General features: G+C 43.7%; 2 protein-coding genes across 2 annotated transcripts; both read right to left on the bottom strand.

The window, feature by feature from the left end:
* Positions 1–892: 892 nt before the first annotated feature.
* On the bottom strand, positions 893–9,741 carry mphosph9 (M-phase phosphoprotein 9). The gene is made up of 23 exons (XM_088282002.1): positions 9,686–9,741; positions 8,454–8,713; positions 8,014–8,164; positions 7,842–7,931; positions 6,857–7,299; positions 6,386–6,603; positions 6,091–6,203; positions 5,795–5,905; positions 5,500–5,684; positions 5,090–5,239; positions 4,734–4,821; positions 4,471–4,644; positions 4,355–4,402; positions 4,104–4,168; positions 3,910–4,011; positions 3,712–3,825; positions 3,315–3,451; positions 3,099–3,233; positions 2,863–2,983; positions 2,332–2,423; positions 2,106–2,266; positions 1,564–1,638; positions 893–1,464 (listed from the first exon to the last, which is right to left on the bottom strand). Exons 2-23 carry the CDS (start codon positions 8,672–8,674, stop codon positions 1,360–1,362), a joined length of 3,099 nt encoding a protein of 1,032 aa, XP_088138128.1. The 5' UTR covers positions 8,675–8,713; positions 9,686–9,741; the 3' UTR covers positions 893–1,359.
* Positions 9,742–10,051: 310 nt separating this feature from the next.
* cdk2ap1 (cyclin dependent kinase 2 associated protein 1) lies at positions 10,052–12,646 on the bottom strand. The gene is made up of 4 exons (XM_088281105.1): positions 12,256–12,646; positions 10,982–11,076; positions 10,658–10,784; positions 10,052–10,522 (listed from the first exon to the last, which is right to left on the bottom strand). Exons 1-4 carry the CDS (start codon positions 12,533–12,535, stop codon positions 10,455–10,457), a joined length of 570 nt encoding a protein of 189 aa, XP_088137231.1. The 5' UTR covers positions 12,536–12,646; the 3' UTR covers positions 10,052–10,454.
* Positions 12,647–13,080: the final 434 nt, after the last annotated feature.

Genomic DNA, 13,080 nt, shown 5'->3' on the forward strand with positions numbered 1-13,080 from the left:
GCCAGTGACGGTCAATCCCCGGTCGTCTTCTCCCCGCCGCGGCGGTGGCGGTGGCGCGGCATGGCGGTTCGCCGACGTTCGACGTCTTCTGGATGTGACGCTCTTCCGTCGTCCGTCTTCCTCTTTCACAGGACGTCGCATGTCCCCTCGGTACGCTCCATCTTCCGCTCCGGTGTGTCGTCGACTGACTGCGATGCCGTCCGTCGGTCTGTCTGTCGTTCTGCGATGTTGCTTTCAGGTTGGTGCTGACATCACGCAGCGCAGGTGAAAAGCAGGAAATGGCGACCTCTAGCGTGAAAGTGAGTCACTGCAAGCACGTTCATCTGAGGGCGGGAGGATATACAGCAGTCGCCCAAATCTGGTCCTCGAGAGCCACTCATTTTTTGCTCGTTTTCAAATGATCAGCTCATTAGCGAGCTTTACTGAAGTTGAATAACATCTCTGATTATTTTAATCAGGTGTGTTGGAGGAAAGAAACACGTACAACAGGCTGGATAGCGCTCTTGATGGCCAGACTTGGGCGCCCCAAACTAGCGGTACGTGTATGTCGACGTTACATTTTATTTGGAGGGTCAATCAGATTTCAATGTCAACATATTGCCAAGTAAATCCATTAGGTGTTGCTATTGTTACTGGTCGATGTAACTCGAACTATGTTGAAAATCCCCCACTGACATAGCTCACGGTGACGTCATCATTCGTTCACCCTCTGATTGGTTGCTCAAAGTAAACTTGTTCAGCCAATTTCGACTATAGCAAAAGTACATTCAATAATCAGCATCTCTCCTGAGATGTATTTTTTTCATGGATAATGATTTTAATACATTAAATATTAGTTTAAGTACAATACATTTGAATCAAATCATTTTTATAAATATATATATTTCTTACCTTTAATCGCAATGTTAATGTTCAAACTTTGGAAAAAAAAATTTTTCTATAATTAGGAAGACACTTATTCAGAATCAAAAAATAAGCTGAATTTATTGTGCAATGAGGATCATATTAAGTCATAGTTTCATGAAGGATTTGGGTAGGCATGAAAAAAAGTGTGAGTGCTGAGATGATTGTGCTGGTTCTGGTCCTGCTGCAAAAAAATAAAAATAATAATAATATACAAAAGTATTTCCTTCAACGTAAATGATGTAAACAAGAGCATGAAAAAAAAATGTGGCTGTGTGGAAAAAAATGTATCTTTTAGAAATGTACACGTCTTTTGTTTAAAAAAAAAAATCTACAAATCTGTGTGGTACTAAAAATATATCGACTTCCAGAAAAGACATATAAAAAGTATCCCTGAGTGGTAGGTAGTTGTACGTTTTAAAATGGTAGCATGGCCGTGCGAACATTAGCATGCTGCTACGCTATGCTGGCAGAGGAGCGCAGGACGTGGAACCTCTTGAGCGTCATGCGGATGGACCCAAGGTCTCGGTTCAGATGCTCTAGACGCTCCTCTAAGGCCACCTGACACACACACAGACAGACACACGAACCAGACTACAAGTGTTACCGCCGGCAAGGAGCATGTGAAACGAATGGCGCATCTTTCTTGATGTCGCTCACCTGGTCCAGCCGGGTCTTCCTGCTCACTCGACCGCCTGATGACGATGGAGGCATGCGGCTCAGAGATGCCTCGATCTGCACCACGCGCACGCACACACAAACAGAAAGGGCGCTTGTGAGAACATTAAAAATGTACTGCATTTTAATGAAAGGTCCAAAATCTCAGATGTTTTTTTGTGATTTTTCTTGTTTTTTTTTAAATATCAAACTTGATGTATGAAATGTCCATAAAACTGAATGACCAAATTTGAATAAACCACAATAGAAAAATCAAGTATTTAGTTAAGATATTATTTATATTATAATTTATTTATAGTACATTATTATAATATATTATAAAAACAGCAACGGTATTGTGGGAGGGCTTAATAGAATCAAAGCCAGAAGGTCCATTTTTCAACAACAAGCAAAATTTATGCATTTTTTTTCTCATCAGGAAGAAGATAGCCGCTTGCATTTTCAATTTGATCAATTATTTTGCGAAATCATTGCAGACACACATTGCGAGTAGACAGACAGCGGCGGGGATGCGTTAAACTGGCCTCGAGTTTCTCCCGTGTGAGCTCATCAAATAGCCTTTCAGCCTCCACCAGAGACAGAACTTTGTTGTCAGAGGTCGGACATCGTCCTGGGCTTACTCCTCCGTCTTCACACGCCAGCTGCGCGTCGCCATCGATGGGCGGCTCCAAGAAGGCAGCAGCGTCTGCATGGGTGGGACGCATCTCAGTCACATGAACACTATTTAGTTATTGCGATCCACTTTCTTACCGTGGTGGTCAGCTGACTCAAAGTGAAGTTTCTTCCGAGGACTGCCGCTGTGGAACGAATGGCGACTGGTGTGTTCGGCATGCGCGTCACACCTGCAAGATGAAAACGGGAATCGTGTTTTATGGCCGTTTTTCTCCAGTGGGAACCGAAGCGTTAAGAAAGGGAAAGGGAATATGAACAGTTCCAAATAGTAGTCTGTGTTGCACAACATCTACATGCATCTGCTAGAACGCAAAAAAATAAATAAATTGAATTAAAAAAAAATTTGGAAGAAATAAAAAAAAAAATTGATGAAAAGCCGACAAGACTACTTAGAAGAGCGCTGGGCACTGGGAAGGTGTACGCTGACTTTCTTCAAACACGAGTTTGGCACAACCCAGTTATGAGAGGGTGTGTACACTTCTGCAACCATTTTTTTTTCACCCCTTAAAAATATTTCAGTTTTCTTTCCCATTAGATTTATACAAAACCCCCAGCATTTTATAACGGGGTGTGTAGACTTTTTCTATCACCTGTGAGACTTGGACTGACCTGTTGCCGAGATGCTCCTCCCGTGGCATCATGTGACCAAAGGCGGTGGAGTAGTTCTCGGTGGGGCATCGCTTGGGGCTGCCCTTGCCTGGCAACGGGGCAAGTAACGTCTCTCTCTTAGCTGACGGGGATCATAGTAGAAATGACATCAACTTTCTCAACAAAAGTGTGTAGCACTTCTAGATAACCCCATCAACTCGAAACAGTACAATCTACAAAACAACATAAATACGGACTGGGCGTGGTTGCCATGGTGCTCCGTAGTCCTGGCGGTGGCAGCGAGGATGACCGATGGCCGTCCGGAGACAAACTCCTCTGACTTCTGAGTGGACCTCCTACGCCGGCCAATAATGGCCTGTGATTGGCCACCCCTGCGAGCAAGCATACGCGTCATTGGTGGGTGTTTGAAAAAAAAAAAAAAAAAGTGACACTAAAGATGTAAACATTCTTACAGGGGGCTCTGCTCTCTGTGGCTCGGGTCTCCTCCATCTCGATCAGCGCCCTCATGATGGGCGTTAAGAGGCCGGCGCCGTCCTCTCTGAGTCTGGATGTGGACGGCATCTGCTCGGTGTCTCGGGGCCTCGTGCACCTGCAGAACCAGAACATGAATGAGTACGGATAAAGTACTTGGATTTATATTTGTAAGCTCCATACATCTAAATTAAATTAAAAAGTTAGACTAAAAAGATAGCAGCAACTGTGGCTAAAAAAAGTATATATATAAGATAAGATAAGCTAAGATAAGGCTTCTGATTAGCACTGTGTGTTACAACCAGGGAAGTAAAGTGGACACGTTTAATTTTTAACAGGCAAACTTGATTTATCGACGTTTCGGAAGGGAACACAGACGTTGTGGCAGCGGCCAGCTGTTGGACTTCCAGATGGGGCGACCTCCTGCGGGTGACGTCAGGCTCTGCGTTGCCTCTGCTGGGTGAGCGCAGCAGGTCAGGATGGTGGAAGAGACTGCAGGGTGTTGAAAACATCATGGCGGCGCTCCTCCACAAGTAAAGATATAGACGGCGACATTAGCATAGCATAGTCGCTCACCCGGCTCCTGATGGTTGGGGGGTGGCGTGGGGGATATGGCGGCTCCTGGCCTGGTTCTCATGCTCCAGCTGCCGTACTTGAGAATCTAACTTGGAAATGGTTCTGAATGGAGACAATGCAACAAAAAAAAAAAAAGTCATGTTCATGCTTTTTTTTTTTCATTATTGGAGCAATAATGAAAAAAAAAAAATCACCTTTTCAGATCTGAAATTAGATCGTTGGCTTGGTTAAGTTTGTCCTCCGTAGACAGCAAGTTGCACTATCCCCCCCAAAAAAAACAAAACAAAAAAAAAACAGAAGTACTCAGATACAAACGATAAACAAAATCAAAATAAAAGATAAATGGAGCATAGTATAATTAATTCCATATTCTCATTTGACGCTTGAATAAAATACATTTCGAATCAGTTTTCTTCAAAAATGATTATCTGTCTTGATGGCTTACCTTTAGTCTGTCGTTGTCCTTCAGGACTCCGTTGTATTGAGCAAGAAGCTGGAAAAACAAAACAATCCAAAACGCTCAGCGGACGTTGCCTTTAACTTTCCCGATGTCCGCCTCACCTCTTTCTTGGCCTGCACCTCCCGTTCCCTCCTCGCTTCGCTGTCGTCGACCTGCCTTCGAGCCTTCGTCACGGCCGCTGCCTTCTCTCTGGCCGATCGCTTGCCATCCTCCAGACGCTGACGTAGCGACTTGACGGTAGCGCCTGCCACCGCGTAACGCTCGGGCCACTCGGCCTAAACGCAGAATTGAAGTGATAGAATAATAATCAAATATTTTCTTGGTGCTGAATAATGTGGGAGCATTCCCACAACGATTGGACTACCAGCTGTTTTTCCAGCGTGGCGTTGGTTTCCTCCAGCTGATCGATACGTCGGCTTGCTTCAGCCAGAGCTTTCTCCAGATGCTGACACCTTGAAAGCATTAAAATAAACATTCAAAAATAAAATAAACACTCAACATTCAAAAATGACCCAAAATAACCATAAAATATTTCCTCGAAAATACGTCCTGTTTCTTTTCAGGCATGGTTTTCTTGAGACTTTTTTTGTGGGTTTGCCAAATACTGAATTTTATGTTAAATTGGCTTTTCAAATGGCTCTTCTCAAAAATCTCTCAAGCCGGTCCATAGAATGCTAAACTGATTGCTTGGAAGCTGAATTTTTCAAGACGCAGACACACCTCTCCGAAAGCATCCGGTTGCCCCTCTCCAGGTCTCCGGGGAGATCTCGGAGGTCCAACTTGTCTCGCAAGACTTGAATCTCGCACTCGTAATACGCCTTCAAGTCAGCCACATGTCGGGAGTGCTTCTCCCTCAGGTTCCGTCGCAGCCTAGACAGGAGCAGACGGGAGAAAAAAAAAAAATTCTGCTCTTAAGCGCAAATTGTTGTCTTAAAAAAAGAACTGGTAAAAGTAAATAATAAAACGGAATTTAAATTCAAACTTTTTTTTAGCTATCTCGAGAAAGATGACTAAGTGAGTTACACAATTCAACAGACTTCCTATTTTTCTCCACGTTTTCGGTCACATCTCTGTTCATCATATCAGGGGGAAAAAAGACAGATTAAGCGCCGCGTTACTGCTGGACTCACAGAGAGAGGGCGACGGGATCTTCTAGAGAACCAGGTTTTAGAGTGGTACGGCGGGTACGGGTGACCTCCTGCTCCTCGTCGGTCTTTGTCCGCGGGGTGGATGGGACTTCCTGGGATGCATCGGACACGCCGTCTAGACTCAGAGGCGTCGTACAGGAAGGCTGGGATGTCTCCAGAGCTAATGGCTGCCAAAGCAAAAGTAGAAAGTTAGTTAAAAAAAAAGGCAAGTAAGAAACATAGAAGAGTGGTTTGAGGATTGGACCAATCAGGTGCAAGCAAGAGTCATGTGACCCACCTGCAGTGACAATGGAGAAGAAGTCCCGGAGCGCTCCCACTCGGAACGTTTGACGCCCGTCCTGTGCTTGTGATGGTAGATCTCTCGCAGAGAACGACCAAGGTCCTCAGCCTACGTGAGAGGATGATTTAGTTTTTTATTATGAAAGCAGTTCAGATAATGGATGAAAGAATTGGACTTTGTTTCAAATTATCATTGCGCCTTTTCCCAAAATGTCTTCCTGCTGCCTTCCGATTGGCCGAAAGAGCCTTAAGGATAGTAAGTGTTGAGTTATTGCGGCAAATCTGTGTTGTCACCTGATCCGTGGGAGCTTCTTGCAGGAAGAAAGCCGCACCACTGCTGTTGTGGTCGAGGGTGTCGGGCAGACGGCGATAGAGGTCGCACTCATTTAGACGCCAGTAGGTCAGGCCTGAAAGGAGGAAGCGTGACAGATTCTTTAATATGACATCATTATATCAGCACTTCTCAAAATGGGGTCCCTGGACACACACGTAAAGAAAAACGTGGGGGATTTCAAAATTATTTGCAATAAATGTATAAAAAGTACATATGGTGTACCAATAACACAAAAATGATGTCAATAAATGTTACCTGAGGCCTCAGACAAGAGGCTGTCGCTCCTCATCATCGTAAAAGAGGCGAAGGGCGAAGTGGCGACAGGATGTTGGGAGTCGGCGCTCTCCGGCGGGTCGAGATCCGACTCGCCGACGCTCCGCGGCAGCTCCTCATACTCGGGAATTCGGGACGCTCCCGTCTTGAGCTTCTTGGCTCGCCGTTTCTGCCTCAAAGCCCAGGAGGTCAAAACCTGACTGTACAAATAGCGCAATACCAAAAAGTGTAAGTTTGAAAATGTTTGCGTCAAAAGCACGTTCAAAGCAGCAAACACATCATATAAGGACGTTTTTTTTCTTACAGTTTCAATTATACGCACCAGGTACACTGTACTGAAAAAAGAATTATCAGCCGAGTTAAGGGCGACTTGACGTTCATCACATTAATGTTGAGTTATAGAAATTGCGCAATTCTTGACTCAGTGTAGTTGAAAGAAAAAGCGTGACCCACCCCGACATTTTCTGCTGGTGAGCTCCTGACGACTCCTCCTCGTCATGAGCATTGGCGTCGTCCTGCGTCCTGGCGGCGGCATCGATGTCCTCCGACCACCTGAGCTCTTGCGTCTCGCCCGTTCCCCAGGCGGACAGCGTGCCGTAGCCGCTGCTGAGCCCCGTGGTGGCACGTTCATCAGCCGGCAGGTTGGCGCCGTCTGACCTGTGCGGCGGCGAGGGAGAGCTGAACGGGGAGAGGGCGGCAGGGGCGGCCAGGCTGTCGCTGTCGCTGGGCGCGCGAACGGCGAAAGCGCAGTCGCCGGCCATGAGCGGCAACAGGAAGTCCTTGGTGGTGGTGGTGGTGGTTTCCTCGCTGGTTTGGATGGCGGCACTGTGGGTGAAGTCTGCATGTGGTGGCCGGTTCTGGAGCTGCACCAAAGCTTTGATCTCGTCCTGAATTAACTGCAAAATTCAAGTTGGAATATATATTTTTTTAAATAGTTCATCATAATTAATAAAAATAGAATAAGAATAATATTGTATTTTTTATCGATAATTGATTAAATTATGATTAATTTGTTCTTAATAGCAGCAAATACATGTTAAATGTGAAAAGTTGATTTTATTTTAATAAAACAAAAAAAATCGTATTTGTGATAATTTATTCAAATTTCATTTTTCATTTTAATTTCAGTTATATTTCATTCATCAATCATCATCCAAAATGCAAAAAAAAAGGTGGAAAATTTGAATTATTAACATTGTTTTAATTATATTATTTATAATACAGAATTTAACTGATAAAAAATGTTGACTGCTTATTGGACCAATTATATTTTATTATTTATAAGTCAACAAATGAGATTAATTATTTGTAAAAATTAATAAGTACAATCTAATTTAATGTAAGCACTATTTTCTGAGCGACGAAAAGACAAAATGAATGTTGATAAACTCAACGGCCCCCTGAGAGGGTTTTTTTCTGGGTTTTGCTGCTGAGGTACCTGTATTTGGCACTGGTACTGTTCTTGCTGGGCAAGTATTTGCTCCTGGTATTGCTTCTCTACCAGCTGAAACAGATGCAGCCATCGGCCCTAAAGTAAGCGGGGAAAAAAAAAATCACAATGCTCAACGGGACGGCTTAATGGAGCGATAAGTCAGCTCGCGCCGTCGCACCTCACAGTCCTTCCAGACCTGCGGGTCCGTCTCGCCGCCGCTGCGTATCTCCTCCACCAAAGCTCGAAGGGTCTCCAGGGAGCTCGGGTTGATGAATGGGAGGTTCTTGCCCGGAGTGAACGCGTCGTCCTCGGTGCTCAGACAAAGACCCCTGAAGCGCAACAAATACTTTGATTATGTAGTATGACATCTGATTAGTAGCGCATGCTTTGGAAAAGTTTGCCCCTGAAGCTAGTTCCACTTTACGACATGAAGTCACTTCCTCAACCAAAATAGCAATCTTTTCAGGAATGGTTTCTTGGGGATTTTGTGAGCATATTGATCGTAGACATGCTTACTAAATTTCATGTTGCTCGGTAATATTGGCTTCGGGGCAGAATTTTCTTGCGATTGAGTAAAGAAAAGCTTGCCAAAATGGACAAAGAGGCCAAATGTGGCACCTGATCTTATTGCACGCTGGTGTGCCCTTGACGGTCTGGTTGGCCACAGTGCCCCCTGTGGTCTGGGAGTCCGTATGTCTGCCCTCGGAGACCCCCAGACCCGAGGCTGTGGTGGCCTCGGAGGACAATGGGGACGCCTCGCTCTCCTTGCCGCCGGCCCGGCAGTGGCTCCGGGGCCCCGAGCTGGACACGTCCTCAGAGATGCTGTCATCTGTGGACATGTTTAAGGGCCTGTGCAGAGGTGCGGGGAACTCTGACAGCTACAAAGCAAAAACAAAAAGTTGGTGTTTTTTGTTTTTTTTATTTTGTGTGATGCCAAAATGTTTTTATTTATTCGTTCTGAGATAAAATGAGAGTAAATGGTGACATACAGGATAGGCCAAAAGTTCCGACTGCCTTCCTGACCTCAGTTTGTAGCGTAGTATACCTCCTGCCTTCCTTTATGTTCGTTTCTTTGCTCCTTCCTTTCCTCCGTCCTTTCACACTGCTTCTTTCCCCATCATGCACTTTCAACTGATGCTTTACAGCCTTCCAACTTACCGCACTTGTTTCTTTCTTTTACCTTCTTCGTACGTCTCCCTTCCTTCTAATTTCTTTCTTTACCTCCTTAATTCCTACATTATTTTCCCACTTCTACCCTCCATTGTGACTGCCTTCTTTACATACTTTGTTCCAACTGGGAGAATTTTTTTCTTCTTTCCTTTTGCACCTCCTTTCCTTCCCTTATTCCATCCATCTTCCTATTGTACCTTTGTATTTTGACTGAAATCTTTTTCCATTATTGGAGGAACGGGGGGGAAATGTAATTGGGAAAGAAAAGTGTATCTCTACTTCCCGCCCTTTGGATTAAATAACTTGTAGTGACCGTAGATCTTGCAACTAGTAAATTAACTTATTTGAGCAGGTGACAGCAAATCGCTGCAGCCAAAAAGCATCACCTAGCCAGCTGTCGACTGTGGAGACGTCACCCGAGTTCAGTGCGCCAGATTCGGTCACCATTGTCGGGTGACGTCGCGAGTTTGTTGTGGTTAACTTGAGCTCGGCGGGCTCCGCTAGCTTGCTAAGGGCTCGCTAACTAGTCTCGTTTAACGACACACTGAAGGGGGATGCCAAACGATTTACAAGCTCGGTTTAAAAGCATTTGGAGGAAAAAACAGTGACAGAGTGAATAGGATTATTAGTTATGAAAATATAAGCACAGATGTAGTACACACTACACGAGTTAACCTTACCAGTTCACTCGCGTCGTCCTGTCATCCATATTTGTCAGGGAGATGCTAACCATGCCCTGAATGGCTGCTGAAATGACGTAACATTACGTCATTAAAAATGTGGAATGTGATTGGTGGACTGTATCAATTGTTTTCCGTATTGGCTGTCAAGAGAGCAAATCGAAAATTCGAGGAAACGCTGTGTAAGATTTTCAAGTCGGCCTCATTTTTTAGTTTCGGGGTTAAAGTCTCGGCTCAGGTTTGACTGTGTTGGATTTGGGTCCCTCCCTGTCAAAAAAAAAAAAAATGTATGTTGGGTCAACTTTCCTCGCAGTTGTATTTTGTAGCTTTCTGGTTATTAAATTAATAAGGAGAGACCAGGACAACTGTATTGAAAATACAATTTATTACACTGTGTAATAAATACATACAAAGATGCAAGTAACAGCATTTTCTTTTGATAACAAAACCAATCTGAACACGAATGAATTAACACTCACTCAATCACACACACATATCAAAAAGAAGTCTAACCCCTGTACAAGACATGTAGCATCTACGCTTTTATCCTTTTTGCATGCAAAAATAAGGGAGAAAAAAAAACAAAGTTCCCCAAAAGTGGGCACTGGGAAACAAGTTTCGAGTTTGACTCATTCGTACAAGATGGAGACGGGACGCCTCGCTCCACTTTGGAAATGACATGCAAGTTGAATGTTGGATTTTTTTTTTCTTTTCTTTTCTTTAAAGACGCACATTGTGGAGTCTCCTTGCATGGAATGTGTGATTGTCGCTAGGACCTGGCGTTCCTCTCCGTCTCTGCCAAGCACTCGCGCACCAGGCCGCGGGCGTGTATGATGCCTGCCAACAAAAACAATAAGAAAAAAACAAATCATGACGTCAATACGCCCATGCATGATATTTGGACATATCTCACTATATAGAAATTTCTAGTGAACTTTTATGAATTACTTAGTCAACTATCTAAATGATTACCCCTCTTGAGCCTCTCCATGGCACTCTTACTGCCAGCGTATGTGGGTCGGATTTCTTTGCCTAGTTCCTCGATAATGGCCAGCAGCTCGGCGTATTTGTTCTGAGGCACTTGGCTGCCAGTCAAGCCCTAGGGAAGTGAATTAAGAAAAACGTAAAACAAAAGCAATTAGAAAAAAGTGGACACGGTTCAGAACTCCACCAAAACTTCCTGTAAAAAAAAAAAGTACACTTTTAGTCTGAGTCTAAAAGTGTGGTACATTTTGCCCACATCTGGCCAATGAATTGGGAAAAGTATGAGCAAAAATGGCTGCGTGTTGGCTTTACCTGTGAGAATCCCAGAGAAGGAGGTCCGTAGTCGCTCAGCAGAGGCCTGTAGGACTGCAACTGGGCCAGGTTGGCTGCTGACTGGAGGCTACCAACTGTTGAAAATAAACATTTTTATTTAATTTCAAATTTTACAAACTGTCAAAGTTCTGCCACTGATTTTTTTCAGTCTGAGAATAAATTCAGAATAAAACAATTGATATTTCCAAATATTACGTTTTTTAAAAATTCTTTGGAATTTTTTGCAACTGAATTGAACAGCTTTTACTTCTCAAATCTCAGAATTTATTGTAAGATAGAAAAAACCAATGTTCTTTAAATTAAGTTTGATTTTGACGCATAAAAAAAGGTGCAATATAAATTGTGACTCGCTGTCGTAATCGTACTACTTTTAATATGTGGGCTCCCTCTAGTGGTACAAGAAAGAATCACTGCAGCGTGGTACAGTACACCTTGGTTGTATTTAACTTTTAAATCCAAGACATTCACATTTGAAGTGTTTATTTTTTAATTATTCATTCGTATGTAAATTGTATTTAACTTTCATGTGAAAAACACTTTACGTTATTACATATTTAATAACTCTTTTTTCCCCTTTTGCTATATTTAAGCACAGTGTTTATGTTCAAACTGCAGAATGTTAAACCACGTACTATTACATATAGTTTTAATTTAATTAAAAAAAAAATCATTTTTAATGAAGATGTAGGCCTGTATTACTAGATTATATATCATTATGTACTGTTGCTCAATAACGTGGCACTTGGGAAGGAAAGTATTTTTTGCGAGTCCAGTTACACTTCCATAAGCTTGCAGTAGCGGGTCTCTGTCAGCAGATGTCCGCAAAGAGGCGCCTCTCATCGGCGTGGATCAATCAAGCAGCTCGGAGCCGGGGAGCATCATGGAGGAGGAAGCGGAGCGAGGCTTCCTCGACGAGACACGACCGATACATTTTTTTTACTGTCGCCACCTAAACGGCGCCCACCCGGGCCGGGAGCGCGACCCCGGACGCCGGTGAACGTCGCCGTCATCTTCGTCCCGGTCGAGTCGTCGACAGTCGAGTTTTTTTTCCTCCACATTCTCGACATTCGTAATAATGGCGGCTACGAATTAGCCTAGCTCCCAGGATGTGACCCGACATATGTAACCGGACAAAAAAAACTCCACGCACACACACGGGGCTTTCTCTTCAGGTATTCTCCGAGAACCCCTTGAAATTTAAGCGTCGATTTAACCGCCACACGCCGTGACTCACTCGGACGTTTTGTGCTCACCCTGGTTCGCTGAAGTTCCCGGAGTGTGCTGGTGGGCAGTGGGCTTGTAAGACATTCCCAGAGACATTGTAAATGAAAGAAATCCAAATGACCCGACATTCAGCGAGGCGTCTGTCTCCCACTTTTTTTGTTGTTTACGGCGGCGCCGGCAAACATGGCCGTCACACTGGATGTTGACACCCAGCCAGCCGACGAGGCGAGCCCCGAGCCCCGGTGAAAGAAAAGCCCCGAAAAGACACACTTTTGTCGGCCAAAAGCGGCACGTTTGACCGGAGCACATTTTAGAACAAAGTTAAGGCGCGCTTTTGGGTCACTTTAGACGACTTAAGAAGAAATTTCAAGTATTTCGACGTCACTTTTCGAGCTCGCTTTGTCCAGGCGCGTCTTGATAATTTTTTCATATGCATTTTTTTTCTGTTTTCACCATTTAATAGAGAGACATGGGTTGATGAATACATTTTGACTAATCATATTTTGAGTGGAATAATTATATTAGTGTCCACCTCTAGCTCGCATACAAATGGTTTGACCCACTTATGACACCAGTAAAACAATTAATTGAAATTAATGGAATTAACATTTGATTAAATAATAATTTTACACTAAATGTCCAAATATTATGGTTTGACCCAAATCATATTTCATCCAATTAGTATGAAACAAACGTTTTTTTAGTGGAGGTAGAACGTATTTTTTTCGTACCTCTTGCAGTAAACATTTAACTCCACTTGAGATAGCATTACCATTTTTAGTAAATGTTAAGATCGGATGGTGGGTGACCCAATTTTGACTACAATAAAACAGTGAGTTCCATTTATTATGAAA

The sequence above is a fragment of the Idiotropiscis lumnitzeri genome, chromosome 18, assembly GCF_059441095.1.
Source record: "Idiotropiscis lumnitzeri isolate Australia: NSW breed Sydney's pygmy pipehorse chromosome 18, RoL_Ilum_1.0, whole genome shotgun sequence".
NCBI classification, from domain to species: Eukaryota; Metazoa; Chordata; class Actinopteri; order Syngnathiformes; family Syngnathidae; genus Idiotropiscis; species Idiotropiscis lumnitzeri.

What these genes read in the sequence shown, in the direction of transcription:
- mphosph9 (XM_088282002.1), bottom strand. Translation starts at nt 8,674, where the DNA reads ATGTCCACAGATGACAGCATCTCTGAGGACGTGTCCAGCTCGGGGCCC. An exon ending in AAGAAGCTCCCACGGATCAG is followed by an intron (nt 5,906 to 6,090) that starts GTGACAACACAG and finishes CCTCTCACGTAG; the next exon opens with GCTGAGGACCTTGGTCGTTC. An exon ending in TCACACGGGAGAAACTCGAG is followed by an intron (nt 1,639 to 2,105) that starts GCCAGTTTAACG and finishes CGCGTGGTGCAG; the next exon opens with ATCGAGGCATCTCTGAGCCG.
- cdk2ap1 (XM_088281105.1), bottom strand. Translation starts at nt 12,535, where the DNA reads ATGTGCTCCGGTCAAACGTGCCGCTTTTGGCCGACAAAAGTGTGTCTT. An exon ending in GGGAACTTCAGCGAACCAGG is followed by an intron (nt 11,077 to 12,255) that starts GTGAGCACAAAA and finishes TATTTTCAACAG; the next exon opens with TTGGTAGCCTCCAGTCAGCA. An exon ending in CTTCTCTGGGATTCTCACAG is followed by an intron (nt 10,785 to 10,981) that starts GTAAAGCCAACA and finishes TCACTTCCCTAG; the next exon opens with GGCTTGACTGGCAGCCAAGT.